This window comes from Pistacia vera, unplaced genomic scaffold (genome assembly GCF_008641045.1).
Source record: "Pistacia vera cultivar Batoury unplaced genomic scaffold, PisVer_v2 Contig396, whole genome shotgun sequence".
NCBI lineage: Eukaryota > Viridiplantae > Streptophyta > Magnoliopsida > Sapindales > Anacardiaceae > Pistacia > Pistacia vera.
In genome coordinates, this window is record NW_022196219.1 from 29,557 (window position 1) to 50,681 (window position 21,125).

At 36.5% G+C, this 21,125-nt stretch overlaps 2 protein-coding genes and 1 pseudogene across 2 annotated transcripts; 2 read left to right on the forward strand and 1 right to left on the reverse strand.

Annotated features, from left to right (window-relative positions):
- Positions 1–7,749: 7,749 nt before the first annotated feature.
- Positions 7,750–12,733, forward strand: LOC116141247 (annotated as a pseudogene).
- A 2,439-nt stretch (positions 12,734–15,172) lies between these two features.
- Positions 15,173–17,067, reverse strand: LOC116141261 (cytochrome P450 86A1-like). The gene has a single exon (XM_031426788.1). It carries the CDS (start codon positions 16,974–16,976, stop codon positions 15,435–15,437), a length of 1,542 nt encoding a protein of 513 aa, XP_031282648.1. The 5' UTR covers positions 16,977–17,067; the 3' UTR covers positions 15,173–15,434.
- Positions 17,068–20,067: 3,000 nt separating this feature from the next.
- LOC116141254 lies at positions 20,068–20,673 on the forward strand. Its single transcript, XM_031426780.1, has one exon. The coding sequence runs from the start codon at positions 20,254–20,256 to the stop codon at positions 20,512–20,514; it is 261 nt and encodes an 86-aa protein (XP_031282640.1). The 5' UTR covers positions 20,068–20,253; the 3' UTR covers positions 20,515–20,673.
- Positions 20,674–21,125: the final 452 nt, after the last annotated feature.

The following is a 21,125-nucleotide window of genomic DNA, read 5'->3' on the forward strand; positions in this document are numbered from 1 at the left end:
AGATTCAGGAAATAGAAAGCCTAAGCTTATAACCATCTTTGGGTGATCAGGTGAGAGATAAAAACTTTTGAATGTATTACTGAAGAGATCATAAATTCGATTTTCTTTAGTTGTTAATAGGAGTAGCCATCAGAGGGTTTACCCGATTGTTAACTTCAAGGTCCCAGAGATTAGTCGAGGTACGCCAAGTTGGCCCAAACACCCTTGGTTATTGCACTTATTGCCTGTTAATTAAACTCCTTTTTAGATAGACTTAATTCAATTATTGGTATAATTGAGATAGTATTAATATTTGGTTGTAAATATTTGTCTTCACAACATGGCCACTTGCTATAATAGTGTACTTAATGTAGCAACTAGCTAATTACAACAATTGAAATTAATTATCAGCAGCATTAACTACAGTCACCATACTTAACCGCAATTAAAGGAGAGAAAAAATGAGAAATGATAATCAAGTTAGTCATCGTTTAGCTGAGAATAATACAGCAAAAGCATGATAACTTGAACTAATTAAAAACAATCAAAGATATCTTTCAATTTGTCAACATTGACAGTCAGGCAACAGAGAAAACTAATAAATTGATGGAAGTAATTAAATGTTTGATGATTCTGTGAAGGAATTGAAATATGAATGTCACATGTTCAATCTTCTGAAATTCATACCCAGTTGGCCAGTACTTCATTTCTGACATGAACGAACGTGGTTTATAAATTTATTGAATATTCTAACGCACACCACGTATGGCCATTTCTCTCCATCTCTCAAGGGGAATCCAATGCCTGAAACTTGTGCCCATTTCAGAAAAAAAAACCCTTTGTTTTGTTTCATTGAATTAACACAGACGACCACAATTTCAGATCATATAACACATGACTTTGTCTATCTTCTTTATGCGCACATCCACGTTATTGTCGGTTTTCATTCGTTTTTACATGTCAACTCATCATCAGAGAGCACAAATCTCCTCCGTCTTGTAAGGCTGTGAAATTTGCTAAAAATTCGAGCATTAAACTCAGTTCTGGTGCTCACTAACATGGCTTCTAATGCCCACTTTGACGACAAACTTTCTAAACTTTTAACTTTTTTATGTACAGTAATGTTCTTGGCGTTGGCGAATTCTGCCCATCTATCAGTGCACTTCCACGTTGCCTTTAATATGTTTGTTTACTTAACACTGACTGATTCTTTTTGAATAAGTAAAACGTTAATTAGTTTCTGGAATATATATTTATACTGTAAGTGGTTGTTCGTTGGCTGTTTTTACGACTTTTAAAGGAACTAATCTAATCAGCATTGTTACTTGAAAAAGGGCTTTAATTTGAAACAAACAAAGCAGTTAAGTTAATATAAATGTGAATGGCATAATAAATTCTGGAGTTTATCACGTTGAATCATGCTGGAAAATCTTAATAGATTATTCAATTTTAGTTAAATTTTTAAAATGATTTTTGGAATAAGAATCATAATGATAATCAATCTAGAAACCTCTGGAAATTTATTAGAAATTAACCTAGATAATTAGTGTTATGCAGGAAATTCAGAGTGGATAAATCTCTAGTTGGCATGCAAATATCTCGCGATATAGATCACATAATCAAGATCGATGATCACGCAAAGACAAGCTGCAAAGAGCAAACTACTAACTCTTTGTAAATCGAACTATTGTTTCGATATATTCAGTAACATATAAGTGGACGTAGATCTTGCATTACGCGCAACTGAATCACTCTAAAAAGTCTTTTATTGTTCTTTATTTTCTAGGTTAATCCTCGCATATTCATCATCATATTATTTCATTGTTGATCCACCGGGATCACACACTCATCTTACATGGTTCTAACGCTGTTAATCATGTACCTCTAATTGCATTGTTTTAAAACTCAGCCTAGCCCAGTCGGTTTAACTGGTTGAACCGGGACTCGGAAGCTTCAATGAGTCGAGTTTATGTTTTTCCTATCACCCAAAACCCTAAGATTTGGGAGGATAATCAGCGAACAATTGCCAGCCGAGATGTTGAGGCTTTTGAAGAGAACTTGCCGGTGAATGCAATGGTGGTGACGGCGTTGATTTTCGATGAGTAAATAGACTGAAAATCTAACAAAACTGGCAGTGGAAACAACCGGCTTTTGCCGGCGATTGGCGAGGCTAATGGGGGTGGGGTGAGGTGGGTTTTGGTCGAGAGGAAGAGGAGAGTAATTTCTGGGTGATGGGGAGGTTGTCGACGCTGACGCCGGCGTCGATGAGATCTGGCCTGGAATGCCAACGCCAGCTTTGGTGAGATTTGACTGAAATCAAACTTATTTTGGCCAAATCTTGGGTATATTTTAAGGGGAATGAGCTCAAGGGATGATTAGGGTTGCATCTGGGGTGTCGCCGCGGCCAACCAGTTGCTGACCGATTTGTATTTGGAGTGTGTTTGCTAAATTTCAAACATATAAGGATGTAACTGTAATTTTTTAGGGGTGTATTTACTGAATTTTAAACCCAGGACCCGGCAACTTTGCCCGGTTTCACCCTGAGTTGGGTTTTAAAACATTGTCTAATTGTTACAAATCTTTGCATCAACAATTAGTAACCTTATTTATAAAAAGATAATACGAGGCAAGTTGATCACGATCACAAACAAGTAAAATCAGAGGTAGATAGTGAGTCCTTTTCAAGGTGAAGATTTAGAAACCCTAACCATTCACCAGATAAAGCCAATTATCAAAATACTGTATATGATCAACTGTCACCCTCTTGGATGCCAACAAGCTGCTTTCAGTAAATTTAAATGTGGGCCACATGGTATTGGAAGAGAACTGTGATTGCTTTTTCAGTAGGGCCGGCAGCATGATCTTCTCTTTGGCCGATACAAATTCTGATGATCCCTCCGTGTTTCCCGTTGATTAATCTGTACGATCGAACTTGATGATCAATACTAGTTTAATTTTGTCTTGAAATATGAGGTAAAGAAGTAGAAGCGCTTGTGTTTGGGAAAGCATTAACTAATTGAAGTAGGTCAGTCTGGTTAGGTGAATTAAACCCTTTTCGTCAAATTAATAGGATGAGATTTCCAACCTAATTCGTGTTCATATTATAGGATTTTACGACCCAATCCAACATCTACAAAACCTATATAGTCAATTAGGAAAAAGTTATATGTTCAATCGACGGCGTAGTCAAGATTTCTAGTCAGTGCGGTCAAAACGTTTAAGTTGATAACTTTACAATAATTCTTTTCGATAATTTTTCATATTTTGAAAACGTCGCAACCAAATATGGGTAATTTTCTATCTTGGTTAATCCAATCAAATGAAGAAGAAAATATGAGAGAAGAAGAGAGAAACCAAGGAAGAGAGAAAAAGTGAAAAAAATACACGGGTATTTTCGAATCTCTAATTCAATAAAATATAGAAAATATCTTAGTAGAGTGAATCAAATATAAGTAATTTTAGTGGGATCAATATTGTTAATTACTATAAAATATATTGTATCTATTTATAATAATTTCATAATTTCAGTGGGGTCAAGTGACTCCGATGAGTACACTTAATTTGAACAGACTAGTTGTTAATTAAAAGAAAAACATTACTGTTGAATGATGATTAAATGTAGCCTTTAGATTCTTAGAAAGAAAAAGCCATAATCTTAATCCAATTAATTATCTCGTGATCATCACAAGAATAAACTAAGAGCATTAATCTTTCATACAATTGGTCTGGCTAGTTTTTCCATGAAGTGAGAACTAAGAAAAGATCGAGAAACCATTAAACCTATACTTAATCATTCCTTACTTTCCTTTCATAAAACATTAAACATCAGATTAATCAAAAAATTAATTAGTGTATTTGACTTTGACCAAATCTTTGTTTCGAATAAGTAAAAAAGAATAAGCTAAAGCTAAAGAAAGCTTCTCTTTCAAACGTCTTTTAGAGCTTTACTCTGTTATCTCTTTATGCTTTTCCCCTACCAACACGGTTTAAAAAAAGCTGCCGACACCATTCAGTTTACCACTATTTCAATGAAGATTACGCAGCCAACTTTCCAGGGTTGGTGGGTGGCCATTGCCCTATTTTAATAAAAACATCAGCAGCTGGAGATGAGTACGGTGGCCACTATAATGGCCATACAGAATGCTACGTGGCTTATTTTTTGTATGCTAATAATAATTCTCTGGGTTATCATGTGGGCATATTTCTATTTATTTCTCTAACTTGGGGCCCTAAGCATGCATCTTTCTTGGCGATATATTTTGTTTGGATAATATTGTTCGAGTACTTTAGCTTTGTAATACTATAGTGGGATGAGAGTGATTCAGTGTAATTTTCTCTTCGTTCCAAATTGATTTATTTTAATGATTCTAAGGAATTCAAGTATATCTATAACTTAGAAGATTGATTCAAATTCATCTGAAACTATATTTGAATTCGAGATTTGGTCGATTGAATGCATTCCATTATACATTTTACAAAGATCACTTTGGATTTGACTTCATTTTCACAACTTTCTAATATACCTAAATTCCATAAAAAAAAAAAAAAAATACAAAGTGGTGATGCAGTTTTTACACCAACGATAAGTATATAAATTTCTTAATGAAATCTATGACCGGTTTAATAGTAAACCGGTGTTTTAATGTTGGATTAATATGAAAATAACAAGCAAATATAAATAATAATTTTTTTTTTTAAATAGTCTAAATACAAGACACAAATCTTATGTCCATTGTTATTTATTGTTTTTCTTATGTGTTTTTTTACGTACAAATGAGCTAAATTCTTTAACATAAATGAGATGGTTTTGTATAGTAGAAAAAGGGTAAAAAAAACTCTCACATTAAGGTGAGAGGTCAATTTATATACTGTTACATTATTAGATTTATATATAAAGTAATCCTCTATAAAGTAGAGTGACAGTACATACTTAAGATTTACCGATGAAACAACCTAGTCCCATAGTGACACCGGCATGAATGACAACAGCCTCAAGATTTTGTCATTTTACTATTGCACGCTAGCTCTTCTAATCGTCGAGAGACAAGAATCTTCAATTCAACCATCATATCTTATCCTATCACACATTCTATCTATCAAATCACATCAAATCTCAGCTTTACTATACAATTAAAACTCATGCCAACTGCTTGATTGTAACACTTTTATCTTAAGGTTTGCTCTTTCTATGAACTCTCCGATCAAGGTCTAGTAGTATGATTCATATGGAGTATAACGTCATCTTCCATATGAATCTCTTGGTTATCTTCCGGGAGCCACCTGGGCGAGACCCTTCTCTTTTAATTATTTCCTGTGGTATGTTGAATCACTCGTAAATCGTAACACAATATATTCCATTCATCCATCTTTCTCTAACTAAACCATCGAGTATCGGATGGTTTTACAAGCATAATAACATTAATTTCTTATAGCATAGCCATGGCATATGCAACCTACCCCTTTGGCCCAGCTGCAATTACTAGCTGCCTTAATGAATAAGTTTGATCACCAGTGAAGACTAGTATATGAGCTTTGATTAATTTGAATTATGCAAAGCTAACTTTAAGGGTACATGCCCAGCCCCACTCTAAAGTCTTCCATCCATAATTATGTACCTGGAAAATTATAAATCTATGGACCAACTAACATTTATTCATGGCTTCTTTCATCTCTGTAATTGTTGCTGTACTTGGTAAATGTTGGAGTCTCAAACCGATTAGGCACCCTCAAGCCTACTGGTTTATAAACAAGGGTAATCCTCCCATTCAACAAGACCTTATTGGGTGAGGAGTCAGACTCACCTCAAATTTTATCATGGTATCAGAGCCCAGGTTTAGTTAAGTTGAATGTTTGACCAACGAGCGAGGAGTTTGAGCCAACAACTATCTCCATTAACAGGCATGACCCGACATATGGGCTTGACCATGAGGGAGAGTGTTGGAGTCCCACACCGATTAGACACGCTCAAACATATTGGTTTATAAGAGGAGGTAATCCTCTCATTCAACAAGACCTTATTGGGTGAGGAGTTAAACCCACCTCAAATTCTATCAATAAAGAAACTTGACAACAGAAGAGTGTCTAATACACACACACACCACGAGCTATGGCTTGTGCTGTGTTAGTTTAATATTAATGGCTTGGCTGACCCACATTGATGTGCTTCTGGATCTATTCGTTTGAAGGGTTATAATGGCTTCTTTTGATGGAGAGACATGAAAAAAAGATCCTGTAAAGTTTTGTCGAGAGTGTATTTGATTGTGGTGGGATCGGGTAAAGCTTTGAGCATTCTCATTTTTGGTGTCATGAGATGAGTGTATTTTGCTCTTGTAGTTGACTGAACTTTCTCCTTTATCAGAATTATCTCTCTCATTTTTTTTGTTTGAATTGTCTTGGAGACTCATGTGCTTTGGTTTCTTAAGCATACAGCAAAGTACAAAATCATGTTTAAGAGACTAATTTCACATTTTATCCATGAATCTTGTTAATCAATTTTGATCATCTTAATTACAATCGTTATTTCTTATTATACCCTCTTTTTTTTTTTTTTAAATAGGGTGTTTGAACCAGTTTACGTGCAGCAAACTATCATCATAACCCTCTACTTAAATCGCGAATGCTAAGATGGGGAATCGAACTTGGGACCATACACCTATCCACATTATCCCTAATTTGCTTTAACTATTTGAGCTACTCACAGGTGAGTTTCTCACTGTAACACACACGTTGGTTGGATATACGTGTCTTCGTTGCACAATGTTTTTTTTTTTTTTTTTTTTTTCCACATATACAAAAATTGGTATATAAATCATCTTGAAAACTCAAATTTACTTTCGGGTGATTCAATTTTGAATAAAAATACATACACTGTGTTTGGTTCATTATTATTTTCCATATTCTGGACCGGATTATTAGGATAGTGTTTGGTTCATTTTTTACATAATTCTATCCCCAAAATACAATCCTGACACAATTTTGAATTCTTCACTGCATCTTCACAGCTTTGTCAGCTTTCTCAGTATCCATTTTTGACCGTTACAGTTTTCATTTTTCTTCACTTTTCTTCACTGCTTCACCATTTTCTTCACTGCATCTTCACAGCCGCTTCACCATTTTCTTCACTGCATCTTCACAGCCGTGAACCCACCTCAGCTACTGCATCTTCATAGCCGTGAACCCACCTCAAAATGTAACTTGATAAGTTATATATATAATAATACATTATTTTAACAAAACTAAACAAAATATTATATTAATAAATCATTTATAAAAAAATATATTAATCAAATATTCAACACAAAAATCAAGGTCAAAATACTCTACCAAACACATATTCTGCAAATCTTATTCTCGTAATCATAACCCTATCTAACTATCTAATACTATCCTTAAAATTCTATCCAAAATAATGAACCAAACGTACCCATAGATTTTTAAATTAAAAATAACTAAATTATAGCCCACACTTCATTGTCGTTCATCCAAGTCTACTGCAAACTTAGAACAATAAGCCCATGAATTACTAACGGCTACCCCAAATATGATTGAATTGGGCTACAGGCTGACAATCATAACTGTTCAATGGGCCTAATTTAAGCCCATCCCAGGAAAGCTCAACAAGGCCAGCCCTTAATGCCTATGAAAACCGGATAAATCATAAAGTAATAACAAGAACCCGCCAAATTGAATTCGTTTTCTGTTAATTCTTTCCCTATTTAATCATCTCCATTTACGTGCCACGTGTCGAAACCACAACCAATGCACATAAATATCCCTCCATTTCTCTCTGAAAAATCTCTTCAAAATCCCTTATAGATCTTTATTCGACAGGTGGTGAGCAGTTTCACTCTCTCACGCCATGAGCGCCAAGACTCTGTTCTACTCCCCGAATTTCCGCGCTCCGCCCGATATATCGGCCCGAAGTAGAGTGTTCCGGCCTGGAGTTAAGTCGGGAGGCCCGCTTCAGCTTCAACTTCGTGTCCGGCTTCTCTCCGGAGGAAGGAGTTGTTCGTTTCGGGTTTCGGTTCGGGATGTGGAATCCGAGTCGTTTAATATATCGGATTCGTTGCCGGAGTCGGTGAAGTTTGATGAGGCATTAGACAATGTCGTAGTAAGAAGCGAGGATTTGGAGAGTTCCGTTCCGTGGTGGGAACAGTTCCCGAAACGTTGGGTTATCGTGGTTTTGTGTTTTTCGGCTTTCTTGCTTTGCAATATGGATAGAGTAAGCTTAACATCTTTGACGAAACGGTGCCGTTTAATTTTTATTACTTCAATCGTTTGGTTTAATTAATAGTTAAGTTGCTAGTTATTTCAACAATGAATGTTAATTATTTGGCAGGTAAATATGAGTATTGCTATACTTCCGATGTCAGCTGAGTACAATTGGAACCCGGCAACAGTTGGTTTGATACAGTCTTCGTTCTTCTGGGGTTACCTCCTTACGCAGGTGATTCCTCTTTTCATGCGTATGTTACATGTTTTGGATAGACTCTCTGTTACTAATGTTTTAAAGCGTTTCTGCGTTTAGTCTGCGCTTATTATTGTCAGTGGCAGGTTGCTGGTGGCATAGGTCGAGACTGTAGGTGGGAAGCTGGTTCTTGGATTTGGTGTAGTTTGGTGGTCCATTCTACAGCTCTTACTCCTCGCTGCTAAATTAGGCCTGCCATTCCTACTGTTGTTCGTGCTTTCATGGGGATCGGTGAGTTGGTTCTTCATTACCCCAACTTTAATATGTATGACAATTCTTTTAAAAATGGTTAGAAAGGGAGATAACTATGTCTTTGTTAGACTTCATATTGTGGACATGCGATATTATTTGGATGAGATATGTCTTGAATGGTTGAAAATTAGTTTAGACCGGTGTTTTTTTTTTCTCTTTGGATGTGTGCTTAGTTATTTGGTTCTTAATTCCAGGGGTTGCTATGCCTGCCTGAATAATCTTCTGTCCATGGGTTTCCTGTACAAGAGAAGTAGATCATTAGCCTGGTGTACGAGTGGATGTACCTTGGATCGGTTACTGCTTGGCCTTTTCACCTTTCTAATACATCATTTGGATGGCCATCGGTCTTTTTACTCCTTTGGTTCTTTGGGGTACGTTTGGTTTACTGTGTGGCTAAGTAGTTAACTTTCATTCAATCATTGAACTATTCTGACTTTTGTCACAGTTTTCTTTTTGTTTTGTGTTTTGCCACAAAAATCTTGGAGTTTCCTTGACTTTGATATCTTTAATATGAAACTTGAAATTTATTGAATATGACTGACTGTAAGTTTGATTTTTTCCCATTAAAAAAATTCAATTGCCTGTCTAGTAGTACTTCTTGATATTATTTATTCACTATTCTAAATTATTTGGCTGTATTTTACTTCTTATTTCCTTTGGTTGATGTAGGCATACAGTTCACCTCTTGAAGATCCTCACGCTGCGTCCAGAAAAAAAAAGCTAATTATGAATAACAGTGTTTCCAAGTAACCTGTTAAGACATACCTTGGGTATTACTTGTCAAACCACCTTATGGGCCCTTAGTGTCTCACTTCTGTCACAACTGGGGAACATTTTCTACTGACATGGATGCCGACATACTATAACCTAAGTTTTTCTTTTGGCTGTTCTATTATTTTGAAACCATGCATAGTTATAATCAGTTGCTGGATGTGTATAATCTTTAAGTTGTTTACATGGAACAGTCTATGAGACCTAGGACACCCCAATATTGGATTTTCATATTCCAGGTAAATTAAGTTGTAGAAAGGAGTTTGGCACCTAGATTGTGCATAACATTGAAAATCTGCTTCATTGAGCTACAATTTTAGTATGTAATCTCCTTATATCTTTTGGAAGAATGTTGCTGCTTGTCTTTATAATACTAACGGAAGCCAACTTTTTCTTGTTATGCCACAATAGGTCTTGAAGTTCAATCTCACAGAATCTGGGCTTATTTTGTGTTTTTGCCCTGGCTTACAATGCATTTTCTGCAAATCTTGGAGGGTGGATCGCAGATACACTTGTCTCGAAGGCAAGGTTTCTCCGTGACCACGGTTCGCAAGGTACCCGAGTTTTCTTATTTGTATAATTTTGGATCCCACATTGAAAGGAAAAAGGTGGGCATGTGAGTTATAAAGGCTTGAGCACCCTCCCTTGGCTTGTCTGTTTTTTAAGGAGAGTTTTTAACCCAAGCCATGAAAGACCCATGACCCACCCTAATTGTTATTATTGGAGTGGGTCCTATCAATTGGTATCGGAGCTGATCCTACGCTTATGTGCAGTGCACGCGTGGCAGTGGACCCGTGACAGGCTGACCTTGGGCCCGTGCTGCTACCCACGAGAAAGGGCATAGAGGCCCAGGAAAGGGGATCCGCGTATTCACACCCAAGGGTAAAGAGCGACGGGGTTAAGAGGCCGATGTGGACGTCGTTGCGGAACGTGATGGAATGTTTAGGATCCCACATTGAAAGGAAAAAGTGGGCATGTGGTGTTATAAAGCTTGGTGGCACCCTCCCTTGGCAGCCGGTTTTTTCAAGAGAGTTCTACCCAAAGCCTATGAAAAGGCCCATGACCCAACCCAAATTGTTGAGTTCTTGGATGGGTTCCTATCATACTCAATTCAGAAATTTACTAGTTTATTTTTCGTCAATCTTCTTAATCTACCTGACCATTTTTACCTGTTATTATGTTAATTTTTTCAACTGTTATGGGTTAGCCATTGTTGCTGAAGTTATTTAATGGTACTTGAATCAAAAACTTCACCAACAGACTCTCCAAGACTACTAATTCATTGATGTTCTAATCTTACTCACACCACAGTCTCTATCCTTTGTGGGCCTGTCACACTGTTCAATTATCCTCTGTCTGCAGTCGCTAATATATTATCTTTATATCTCTTTTGTAGATAATGCAAACCATTGGATTTCTTGGCCCTGCTTTCTTCTTAACTCAGTTGAGCCATGTTGATTCTCCTGCAATGGCTGTTTTGTGCATGGCATGCAGTCAGGTTTGCTTCATCTACTCACTGAACTGAGTACTATATGTATTTGTAGCTTGATTAAGCTGATCAAGATTTAATTTTGGAAAAACTATTTGCTCTTATGAGGAACACAACAAATTGACCTAAACGGTTTTGTAGAAATTACTGTTTTTTGCAGGAAATGTTTTGCTATTAATTGTATAATTTTCCTGCGCTTGACATTGTTATTAGTCTATGACTGTTCTATGTATTTCAATTTTATTTCTCTCTTCCTCTTGGAAAGACTACCTGTATCTTCTGTCAGTCTCTAGAGTTGTTTTCCTTTATGGTTACAACCATTCCTATAACCAAATCTTACTGAAGGAGAACAATATTTTCCTAATTGAAGTTTCAAACATGTATGTTTATGAATGGAAACGCATCATACTTACATTAAGTTTTTACCCTAATTTATCTTTCATTATGCTTCTTCTTGATGTTTAAATTTTTTCCATTTGTGCAATTTGTCAACTATTTAGAGTTGAGTAATCCAAAATTAACTGGAAATATGGTTGTGAACTTTCTATTTTGTATTGTTTTTTATCATAATATGATTCATTTAACTAATTTCATTTTCTTCTTGAATAGGGACTGATGCATTCTCACAATCTGGTCTATATTCAAACCATCAGGATATTGCCCCTCGTTATTCTGTGAGTATTTTTACATTATCATTTTAAAAGCCATAAACTTTGTATTATGGAATTGCTCATTTCTGGTATTGATTGAGTGCCACAAATTTCTAGTTTCTATCTACTAGCTCCTTACTATTGAGGGTCCTTATCTTATGATTTTTGAATTTTAGATGCCGCCATGTGCTGTCTATTGTACTGCTAACTCGGTTCTCCAGAGAAAACTATAAATTCTACTTTCTCTTTGGCTTTATCTCTTCAGGGGTACTGCTTGTCTATCTAATACAGCAGAGTTCTAGCTGGGTTTTTGGAACTGCAGCCACCGGCTACATCTGCAACACGTGAGTACTCTCCTCGCACTTAAGCTTCCAGTAATTTGTATGTCAACATGCTTAAAGACCAGAGAAAACCAATAGAATGTGATTGATTCTATTCACATTCTAATAAGATCACCTGAAAAATGTCAGATGATGATCTGTGGTTCTCTCGTTCATATTGAATATCATCAGCCTTAGTTTTGTCCCCAATGGTCTTGTGTATGCTCTATGCTTTTATCAAGTTTGTTTCCTCTCTAATTCCTGCAAATTTCCTTCCATAATTTTCACTATGACTTTTCAGTCTTGGGATATGTTTTTAAGGTTTCAGTTGGACTCTACCTGGTTGGAACTGTTGTAGGAATCTTTTCTCAACGGGCGAGAAAATATTGGATTAACCCTTCGAGAATTTTTGTCTTCAGCAAGTGGCAGCTTAAACGGTTCACAAGGTTGAGTTCTTATAGCAAAGATCAATCGATTCTATACGTAACGAAAGATTAAACAAAGTCAATTCAGTTGAAAAAAATGCAAGAATTTTCTATGAACAATCTTGATCTTCAAGATGGCAAAATTTTTTACAGGCCAACCATAGAGCTCGCAAATAGAGAAGGGAAAATGGCGAATAAATGTACTATCAAGTTGCCTGCCATTTGAATGATGTACATGCCAGATTTGTAAAGTACCTCGACACAGCTGTAAATGTTTTCAATCTCAACGCCTCAATTTTTTGTATTGTGTAGCAAATATGTCCATAATTTTTTTCTTTTTATGATTTTTCCAAGTGGATTATGATAACGGGCTTGAGTATCATGGGTTCCTTTGACCATTACTTTCTCATTTTCTTCCTATCCCAAAATTCAAAAATAAATTTGTTTTAATATTTTTCAAAATCCAATCTAATTCTATTCCAATTCAAAATATTAATTTTTTTTCAATAAAATTTTAAAATTAACAAAACACTTTTATTTCACCTTAGCCATTATCACTCATTAACAACCATTGTCATCGCTACCACCATCAAGTCATCACCGACACCATAATGATCATGAGCGATTGGATATGACTAGTAATAGTGTTGATCTGTCCGTTTTCGATCACATCCGACCATTGATGACAACTAGACCTAGCAAACAAAAGGGACGGGTAAAAAATTTCACGAGTAAGAAAATGTACATCTGTACCTGCTCGTATAGGTACGGGACGCGAGTCCCCCGTTTTTATTTATTTTAAAATTTTTTCCTATCCAATTTTTTATTTTAAGTTTTTTCTCCCATTTATTTCTCTTTCATCTTCGTCCTCTCTTCCCTCTCTCTCCGATCCTTCTTGTCTTTTTCTCCCTCTCCACTTTTTTCATATTTTTTCTTCTTTTCGGTTCGTCGTCTTCTTCTCCCTCTCTCCAATTCTTCTTCATCTTTTTCTCCCTCTCCACTTTTTCATATTTTTTCTTCTTTTCGGTTCGTCGTCTTCTTCTCCCTCTCTCCAATTCTTCTTCATCTGTTTCTCCCTCTCCATTTTTTCATATATTTTTTTCTTCTTCGGTTCGTCGTCTTCTTCTCCCTCTCTCCAATTCTTCTTCGTCTTTTTCTCCCTTTCCACTTTTTTCATATTTCTTCTTCTTCTTCTTCAGTCTTCACCCTTCCAATTCTTCTTTGTGTGGTTGAGAGAAGAGATCGACAGAAATGTGGTGTCAGTTTCTGTATGAGAGAGATTGGGAAAATGATTTTAGGGTTTTAATGATTTTTTTAAATAAAATGCGCGTACCTGTGGGCATCATCTGGCCCACCCGCATTTTTCACGGGTGGGCTGGGTTCGGGCAAATTTTAGGGGTACTAGTACTCACCCGTTTGATGTGGGTACCCATTGACTTATAGGTACAAGTACCTTTTTACCAGTCTAATGACAACCATATTAGGATCATTGTTGATGGCTAGATATCTTGGCCGTCAACGGTCAAATCTGTGATCATAGATCTAGCATTTTTCTACCAGATAGAGGCATGATTGGTCATATCTAATCAGTCGTGTGTCATTTTAACAAATTTCGATCACCTTCTAGCAATGGTGGTTGACTGTCGGTAATATGTGGGTAAGTGAATGTGTTTTTGTTTATAAACTTTTATTATTAGAGTGTTTAGTTAAATTAATAAATCTAAGGGTTAAAATAATCTAAATATGTTTAGAAAATGTTACTAAAAATTGTACAAAACCCTTCTCAAAATCCTATTTTATTTTACAAAAATGCTATTCTAAAAAACTTCTCAGAATCTGCTCCTTTTTTATTTTTTTTTCAAATGGGTCTAATAACCAGGCTTGCGTGAAATTTAGGCCCAAAATCTAGTTTAAGGGAAGAGGGGGGCAACCATATAAATACACCACCACCATAATAGTTCACCAAGATGGTAACGTGAAACAAATTCAACTACTAACAAGTTTTTGGTTAATTGGCTCAAAAGATTAGTTTCTGACGAACAGAAAGAAATATATTAAAAATGAAAAACAACCGCGAGAAGACGACTATTCTCAAAGCAGTCCAATGATTATGAAGAAGTGTACGAGCACGACTATGCAATATATAAATCCAAAAGGTGTTCGTTCATCTCCCCACCATTGAAAAAGTAAGTAAACTCACCATTGAAAAAAGGAGTTTACATTAGCCAATCAATCTACAATCTTATAATGCTATTGTGCATATGGTAGAAATGAGTTATATACACCTTGAGCTTCAAATCACGTGAACTCTTCAAATTCAACATAGGCGTTGAAAAAATGTGTAGAATATTAGATAAGAAATTTGAACACATTAGATAAGAAATCACACTCCAACCAACCATAGTTAGATTAATTTGATTCTCTCTTATATGTTTATGGAAATTACCACTGAATGGCCGAGCAGTCAACTAGAATTCTTGAGTTCGATCCGCCTCTTCTGCTAATAGGGGTGATTACTAGAGGTTTATCCAATCGTTAACTTCAAGGCCATGTGGGATTAGTTGAGTTCGATCCACCTTAACCCCCTAATAGGGATGATCACTGAAGGTTTACCTGGTTGTTAACTTCAGGGCTTTAGAAGATTAGTTGAGGTGAAAACAAGGTCGTTAACTTTAGGGTTTCAGAGGATTAGTTGAGGTGAAACTAAGTAAAACCGTGGATGGAGAAAAATTTAGGAATACACACAAAATTTAAGTAAATAAGAGTATAACTTAATTGTGTTTTATTCATAAAAGTATATGATTTAAAGAAGAAGCATATAATTGAAAACCCATATCAACTGATATGAAAGTGTTTATCAACATTACAAAGACACACTATCAGACTCTTTCCAAATATACCCCTCCAATTTAGACCAGCAAACCAACTGTATATTGTACTCAAATTCAACGACACAATAACAAACAAATATTACATATTCAAAATACAATACAAAATTAAAACAATTTGAATGACCATACTGTCCCTGTTCCTTTTCGGCAAACAAGTGAAAACACTTCCCCTTTCCCCGGCGGCCACCTTCTATTCAGCAACAAGTGCACGAGGATGCAAGTGTACACGAAGTCCATTCTTCATGAACAAAGTGAGAGACATCTTTTGCTCCACACGGTGGCCGGGAGCCAGGGACAGCCGGTAGCGCAACAGCACCGCCGAAGCTGCTGATTTCATTTGCAAGTAAGCCAAGTCCTTCCCCAAACAAGTTCTCGGTCCCGCATTAAACGCCACAAATTTGTACCCGTCTTTTGGCGGTTCGAACCGGTCCCCTTCAGCCGATAGCCACCGTTCCGGTCTAAACTCCGTGCAATCGTCTCCCCATATCGTCTTCATTCTCCCCATTGAGTATATCGAATACGTCACCGTTGAACCGGCTGGGACGCGCGTGCCATCTGGCAAGACGTCGTCAGAGACTACGTACTTGAAATCCTCCGGAACTGATGGGTATAAACGCAGCGTTTCGGCTAATGCTGCTTTGAGATACATTAATTTATCAGCTTCATCAAAGACTAGAGGCTCGTCCAGCCATTTCTTGATGTCATTGCCACGTGTTTCCTTAAGAACCTTTGATATTTCGTCGATGATCTTCTGTTCAACGTGGGGGTGGTTCATGACGAGCCAGAAGAACCAGCTGAGTGCAACTGATGACGTGTCACGGCCGGCGAGAACGAAGTTTAGAGCTATGCGTTGAAGAACCGAGCTTGGGAAGAGGTTACCATCAACGTCTCTTTTCTTCATGAATCTTGACAATAAATCATCGGATGGACTCTCTTTACGGGCTTCTATAGCACCGTTCATGTAATCTTCAACAACTTGAAGGCTCTTTTTCAATCTTTTTTCAGCTCCGAAACCAAACATTTTCTCCAATCTCCATAGAAATCCAGGGTACAAAAGCCGTTGAAGAGTGGCTTCAGTGGCTGTATCAAAAGCTATAGAAAATGGATTTTCAGGTAACTCCGGCGAGAGAGTCTCGGGGTCTTTACCAAACGTGAGACCACAAATATTATCAAACGTTAAACGAAGCAACAAATCTTGCAAGTCCACCGAGAGATTATTCTCCGCCGCTTGATCTAAAATCTTCCACAAACGATTCTTAATCGTCCGATTCACCCACCGAGCCATGGCTTGCCTTAACGTTCTTGTTGTGAACTCAAGAGCAGCAGTTTTGCGTTGAATAAGCCATGTTTCACCATCACTGTTGAAAATCCCTTGCCCTAACAAATCATGAAAAGCTTTCTGCCACGTGGGACCTTTGGGGTAGTTATCGAACCTTGTCCGAAGAATATGTTCAATGTTTTTAGGGTGACACGTGACTGTATAAAACCCTTGTTTACTAGCAAAGTAAGGAAGAGCAATAGTACAAGTTTGGTAAGTAGCTGAACCACCTGTAGCTCGAAGATTACCAGCAATCCAATCATGTATTCGCCGCCGGTTCTTGAACAGGACCGGAAGGCTACCCACAAGAGGATATAATTTCGGGCCTGAAAGTTTACGAGATAGGAGATAGAACCAGCAAGCGTAAGCTGAAACCAGAGCCGCTAAGCTCAAAAGGAGATGTAGGGTTTCCATGAGAGTTGGTGAAACGGGAGAGAAATATTAATTTTGTTTGAGCTGATAATCAACCAAAGCTCGAACTGAGTATTGAATGAGAGAGATGACAAGAATGGCGATATATATATAGTGGACATTACGAGAAAGTTTGTAGGAGATAGTTGTTGGGAATTTTGTGAAGTGGGTTGCTATTGGGTTGATTTTGATAGGAAATAATATACACGAAAACCCTGCAACATTTTTTGAGTAATGTAAATCCCCAATGAGTAGTTGTAAAATATCTATTCATTTTAGACGTCATTAGAAGATGAGACGTGTCACTTTAATTATCATATCTTCCTTTGATTAATATTAATTAACCTAATCTTAATAGATCTATACGTTGTCCTGTTACAATGAGCCATATTTGAGGCAGGATTCAATAATTCAAGGGTGGTTAATTTAATTAATTTCAAATGCATATGGTTTCAGAGAAACTTGAAATATTTTAATGGAGGACATTTTAATATCCTGGACAATAGTAGCCATGCATGCCTATAGAAAACTCGACAGAGATTCTAGAAGGTCTCCCCTCTGTCTGGTCCTCTTGTCATTATAATTAAGAGTTAAACGACTTTTTCCCACCCAAATAATGGTTTAATAACACTTTTTTACTCATAGAATTTTAAAAAACCGCTCTACTATCCAAATTTATATTTCAGTAGTGAACATATAACAAACTCCATCCAAACTATTAGGGTTTTTGAAGAGGGAAGACTAATGAGTCTTTTGGTAGTGAAAGATTGGATTTTAGTGGTTGGGATTGATCAAAATTTGACTCTAGAGGGACGGTTGCGCAAACCCTAATCGCTCGATTACCAGTGATTGATGGGGTCGACAGGAATAGGGATTGAGGCGTTTTGATAAGAGATGATTGAGGAAGAGAATGGTGATGATATGAGATCACAATGATGTATGAATCGAAAACACAATATAAATTTGAGTAGTAAAATGATATTTTAAAAGTCCGTGGATGGGAAAGTGACATTAAGCCATTATTTGGGTGGGGAATAGTGATTTACTCTTATTATTACTAACTGAAGAACTTAAAGTGAGATTAAAAAACTATAGTATATACACTATGCCTTGCTTATGCATATGGGAAGCCATGGTGATGAGTTAATTTCGCTTTATGTATTATAATAATTTTGCCGGTAGAATCTTGTGTGTTTGATATTATGTATTTGATATAAGAAAATTCCTACCAATAATTAGTAGTGGAGCACAAGTGCTTTAATGGCTAAAAGAAATACCAAAATGCGATTGCTTCAGCTTAAGTTCTTCGAAGGGGAGATAGTGTAAAGCTTTTACCTACTCTTTTTCTTGGGTGAAAGAGAGTAGTTAGAGACAGTTTAACCACAATGGGAAAAAAGGGTTTGTTCCAAAACCTTGAAAAAAACACAAACAATCTGAACAAGGAAAAACAAATAATAAGCAAACTTGACTCTGTTGAGTGAGTAGTAGTTTCTCACATGAGGAAACTTCAGGAGAAAGAAAATATAGAAACCTTACTCTTTCCCCCTTTTCGTAGGGGAACTCTCACCAAACTCTGATTAATTTCTATAGCTGTCAATGTCCAATCTTGTTGTTCATGGCCAGTTTTGGCCATTTGCTGTATTTTACGTAATTCAAATCTCAGTCAAATACCATCAGATTTTAGAAGATGGCTATTGATTTCTTTACTATTATCCGTGTGGTAAAAGTCCAATTCTGTTTAATCCTATCATTATAGAGACTGAGACTGATCATAAAAATTTTAGTTAAGACTTGAACTTTACAGAGAGCCTAAAATCAATGTCCAAGAAATAATAGCCTGCATCTGGTCATTCATTCTGGTTATTGTTGACCATAAGATGAACCATTTTGTCCATGGTTTCCCAAGTCTATATTGGATTTCATCTACTATCTGTCTTTTAACTAATGTAGAACAACCATGTATGGGTATTCAGCTTTATATATATATATATATATATATATATATATATTACTACCATAGCATTTATTCTAACCTCGCATGAGACTCAAAAATTGAGTTACTTCTTCAAGACACTAACATGAACACCCAAATCAAAAACAGGCTTCCTGTGTTTGTCACTGCTGGGATTCAAGGGCTGAGGCCCAACTCATTTGATTCTTCATAAGTGGACTTTAACATAGCCCAACAATACCCATCAAAATCCCCCTCCCGAGTACCCTCCGATATTGGTCACGGGTTGATCATGATCTATGACACTTATATAACATCCCTTGCCCACTATCTTTAGAGTGCTGGGAAGAGTTTTATTTCAATCCGAATAATGGTTTAATGATATTTTCTTATCTATATTTAAAATATCACTTTACTATTAAAATTTATATTCTAATTGTAAACAGAGAGCAAACTTGGTCTATATTATTAGAGCTTTTGAAGAGGGGAGGCCGATGAGTCTTTTGATGATGAGAATTGATCGGAATTTGACTTGGGAGGGGTGATTACACAAACCCTAATCATTCAATTGCTAGGGATTGACAGGGTCGGTGGGAGTAGAGTTTGAAAGGTTTTAGTGAGTGATGATTGAGGAACAGAAACGATGCCAAAATCATAAATAAAATATAAATTTGGATAATAAAGTGGAACTTTAAAACTCTCTGGGTGGGATAAAGTCGTTTACTCGTACTTGGAAAGTTAAAGATCATCACATGTTCTTGTTGTCTACCTCTAATAGGGGACATGCTCTGAGTCTCACAATTTAAGATGAATTAGAAACAAATCCGAAAGTTACCAGAGAAGGTGGATAGAGGATGTTATACTGAAACCATAATACAAAAGCAATTTATTCCCAGGAAGGTTCTATGTGATAAGGGTTTCTCATAAAGTTCTTTCTTATGATTCTTTAATCTAGCCATTAGTTAAATTAGTTCAACAGTTGGAGACTTAACCAGAAGAGTAAAAAGCACAGTTTTACAAGAGAGAAATGTAAGCTACAAGAGCAACCAAGTTGCCATTAAAGTGCATGGATGATCTTCAGGTCACGTGGCAACCCCATATCCATATCCACTGAGGATGATCTTTAACCCCTCATTTTCTTTTTCTCTAAAAATCAAAACACAACCAAAAATAAAAGCCAAGAATGTAGAAGATAAGACACTTGTGGAGAGCTTGTGCTGCAAACACTTCCACTTCCTGTTATTCACCATCATACCACCCCCAACAAAATATATTACCACAACCATACCATATCCCACTTTATTGTGTTTTTGTAGATAAAAGAAAGAAATGGCTTCTCTTCCCTTTAGCTTTGCTCCAGCTACTGTGAGAGTTCATGCAGCAACAGCCGCTAAAGAAGGTGGTGGTGGGAAAGAAGAGAAGGGTCTTCTTGATTGGATTCTTGGGAACCTGCAGAAGGAAGAACAGTTTTATGAGACTGATCCAATTCTGGCAAAAGTTGAAGACAAGAATGGTGGGCGCTCCAAGAACTCAGTTGCTGTTCCACAGAAGAAGAAAACTGGATTTGGAGGTCTCTTTGCTAAGAAATGAACCTTAATTATCGCTCTCAATCTGTTTCTACCATTGATCATGTCCTGTATGTTAATTTCCCTTGAGTAATTCTTGAACTTTAAGATGCATATTTCCTGATCTCATTCATATATGTCAACATATCATGAATTCATTTCAAATCATCTACAGTTTACGGTACATATCATTTGGTTCTTTAATTTTAACCACAGAAGCCTTAAGCTTGTGACTGCAAAATGTAAACATTGTTAACTTATCCCTGAGAACAAATGGACAGTTCATGTTGTCATCAAAAGGAGTAAAACTTTTCTCTTCCCTATAAACAGAAAGATTTATCTATCAATCAATCCAAGATTCAAGATGACAGTATTATAAAAACTGTCTACTGCATAAAAAAAAAAAGTCTATTTCTCTCAATATGTGATTAAAAGGAGCCAAATCCAATAGGTTAAAGTGATTTACTGAAAAGTTGATTAGACCAAACCCATTGTAGTTTAGTTACCTGATTACCCAATTTATTGAAGAATAACAGTAAAAAGCTATTGACCGAATAGAGAATGTAACAGCAGCCACCACTTAGAGTACAGAATCATTATCAATAGACTATTGTCTATGGACTTCTTTTTAGAATA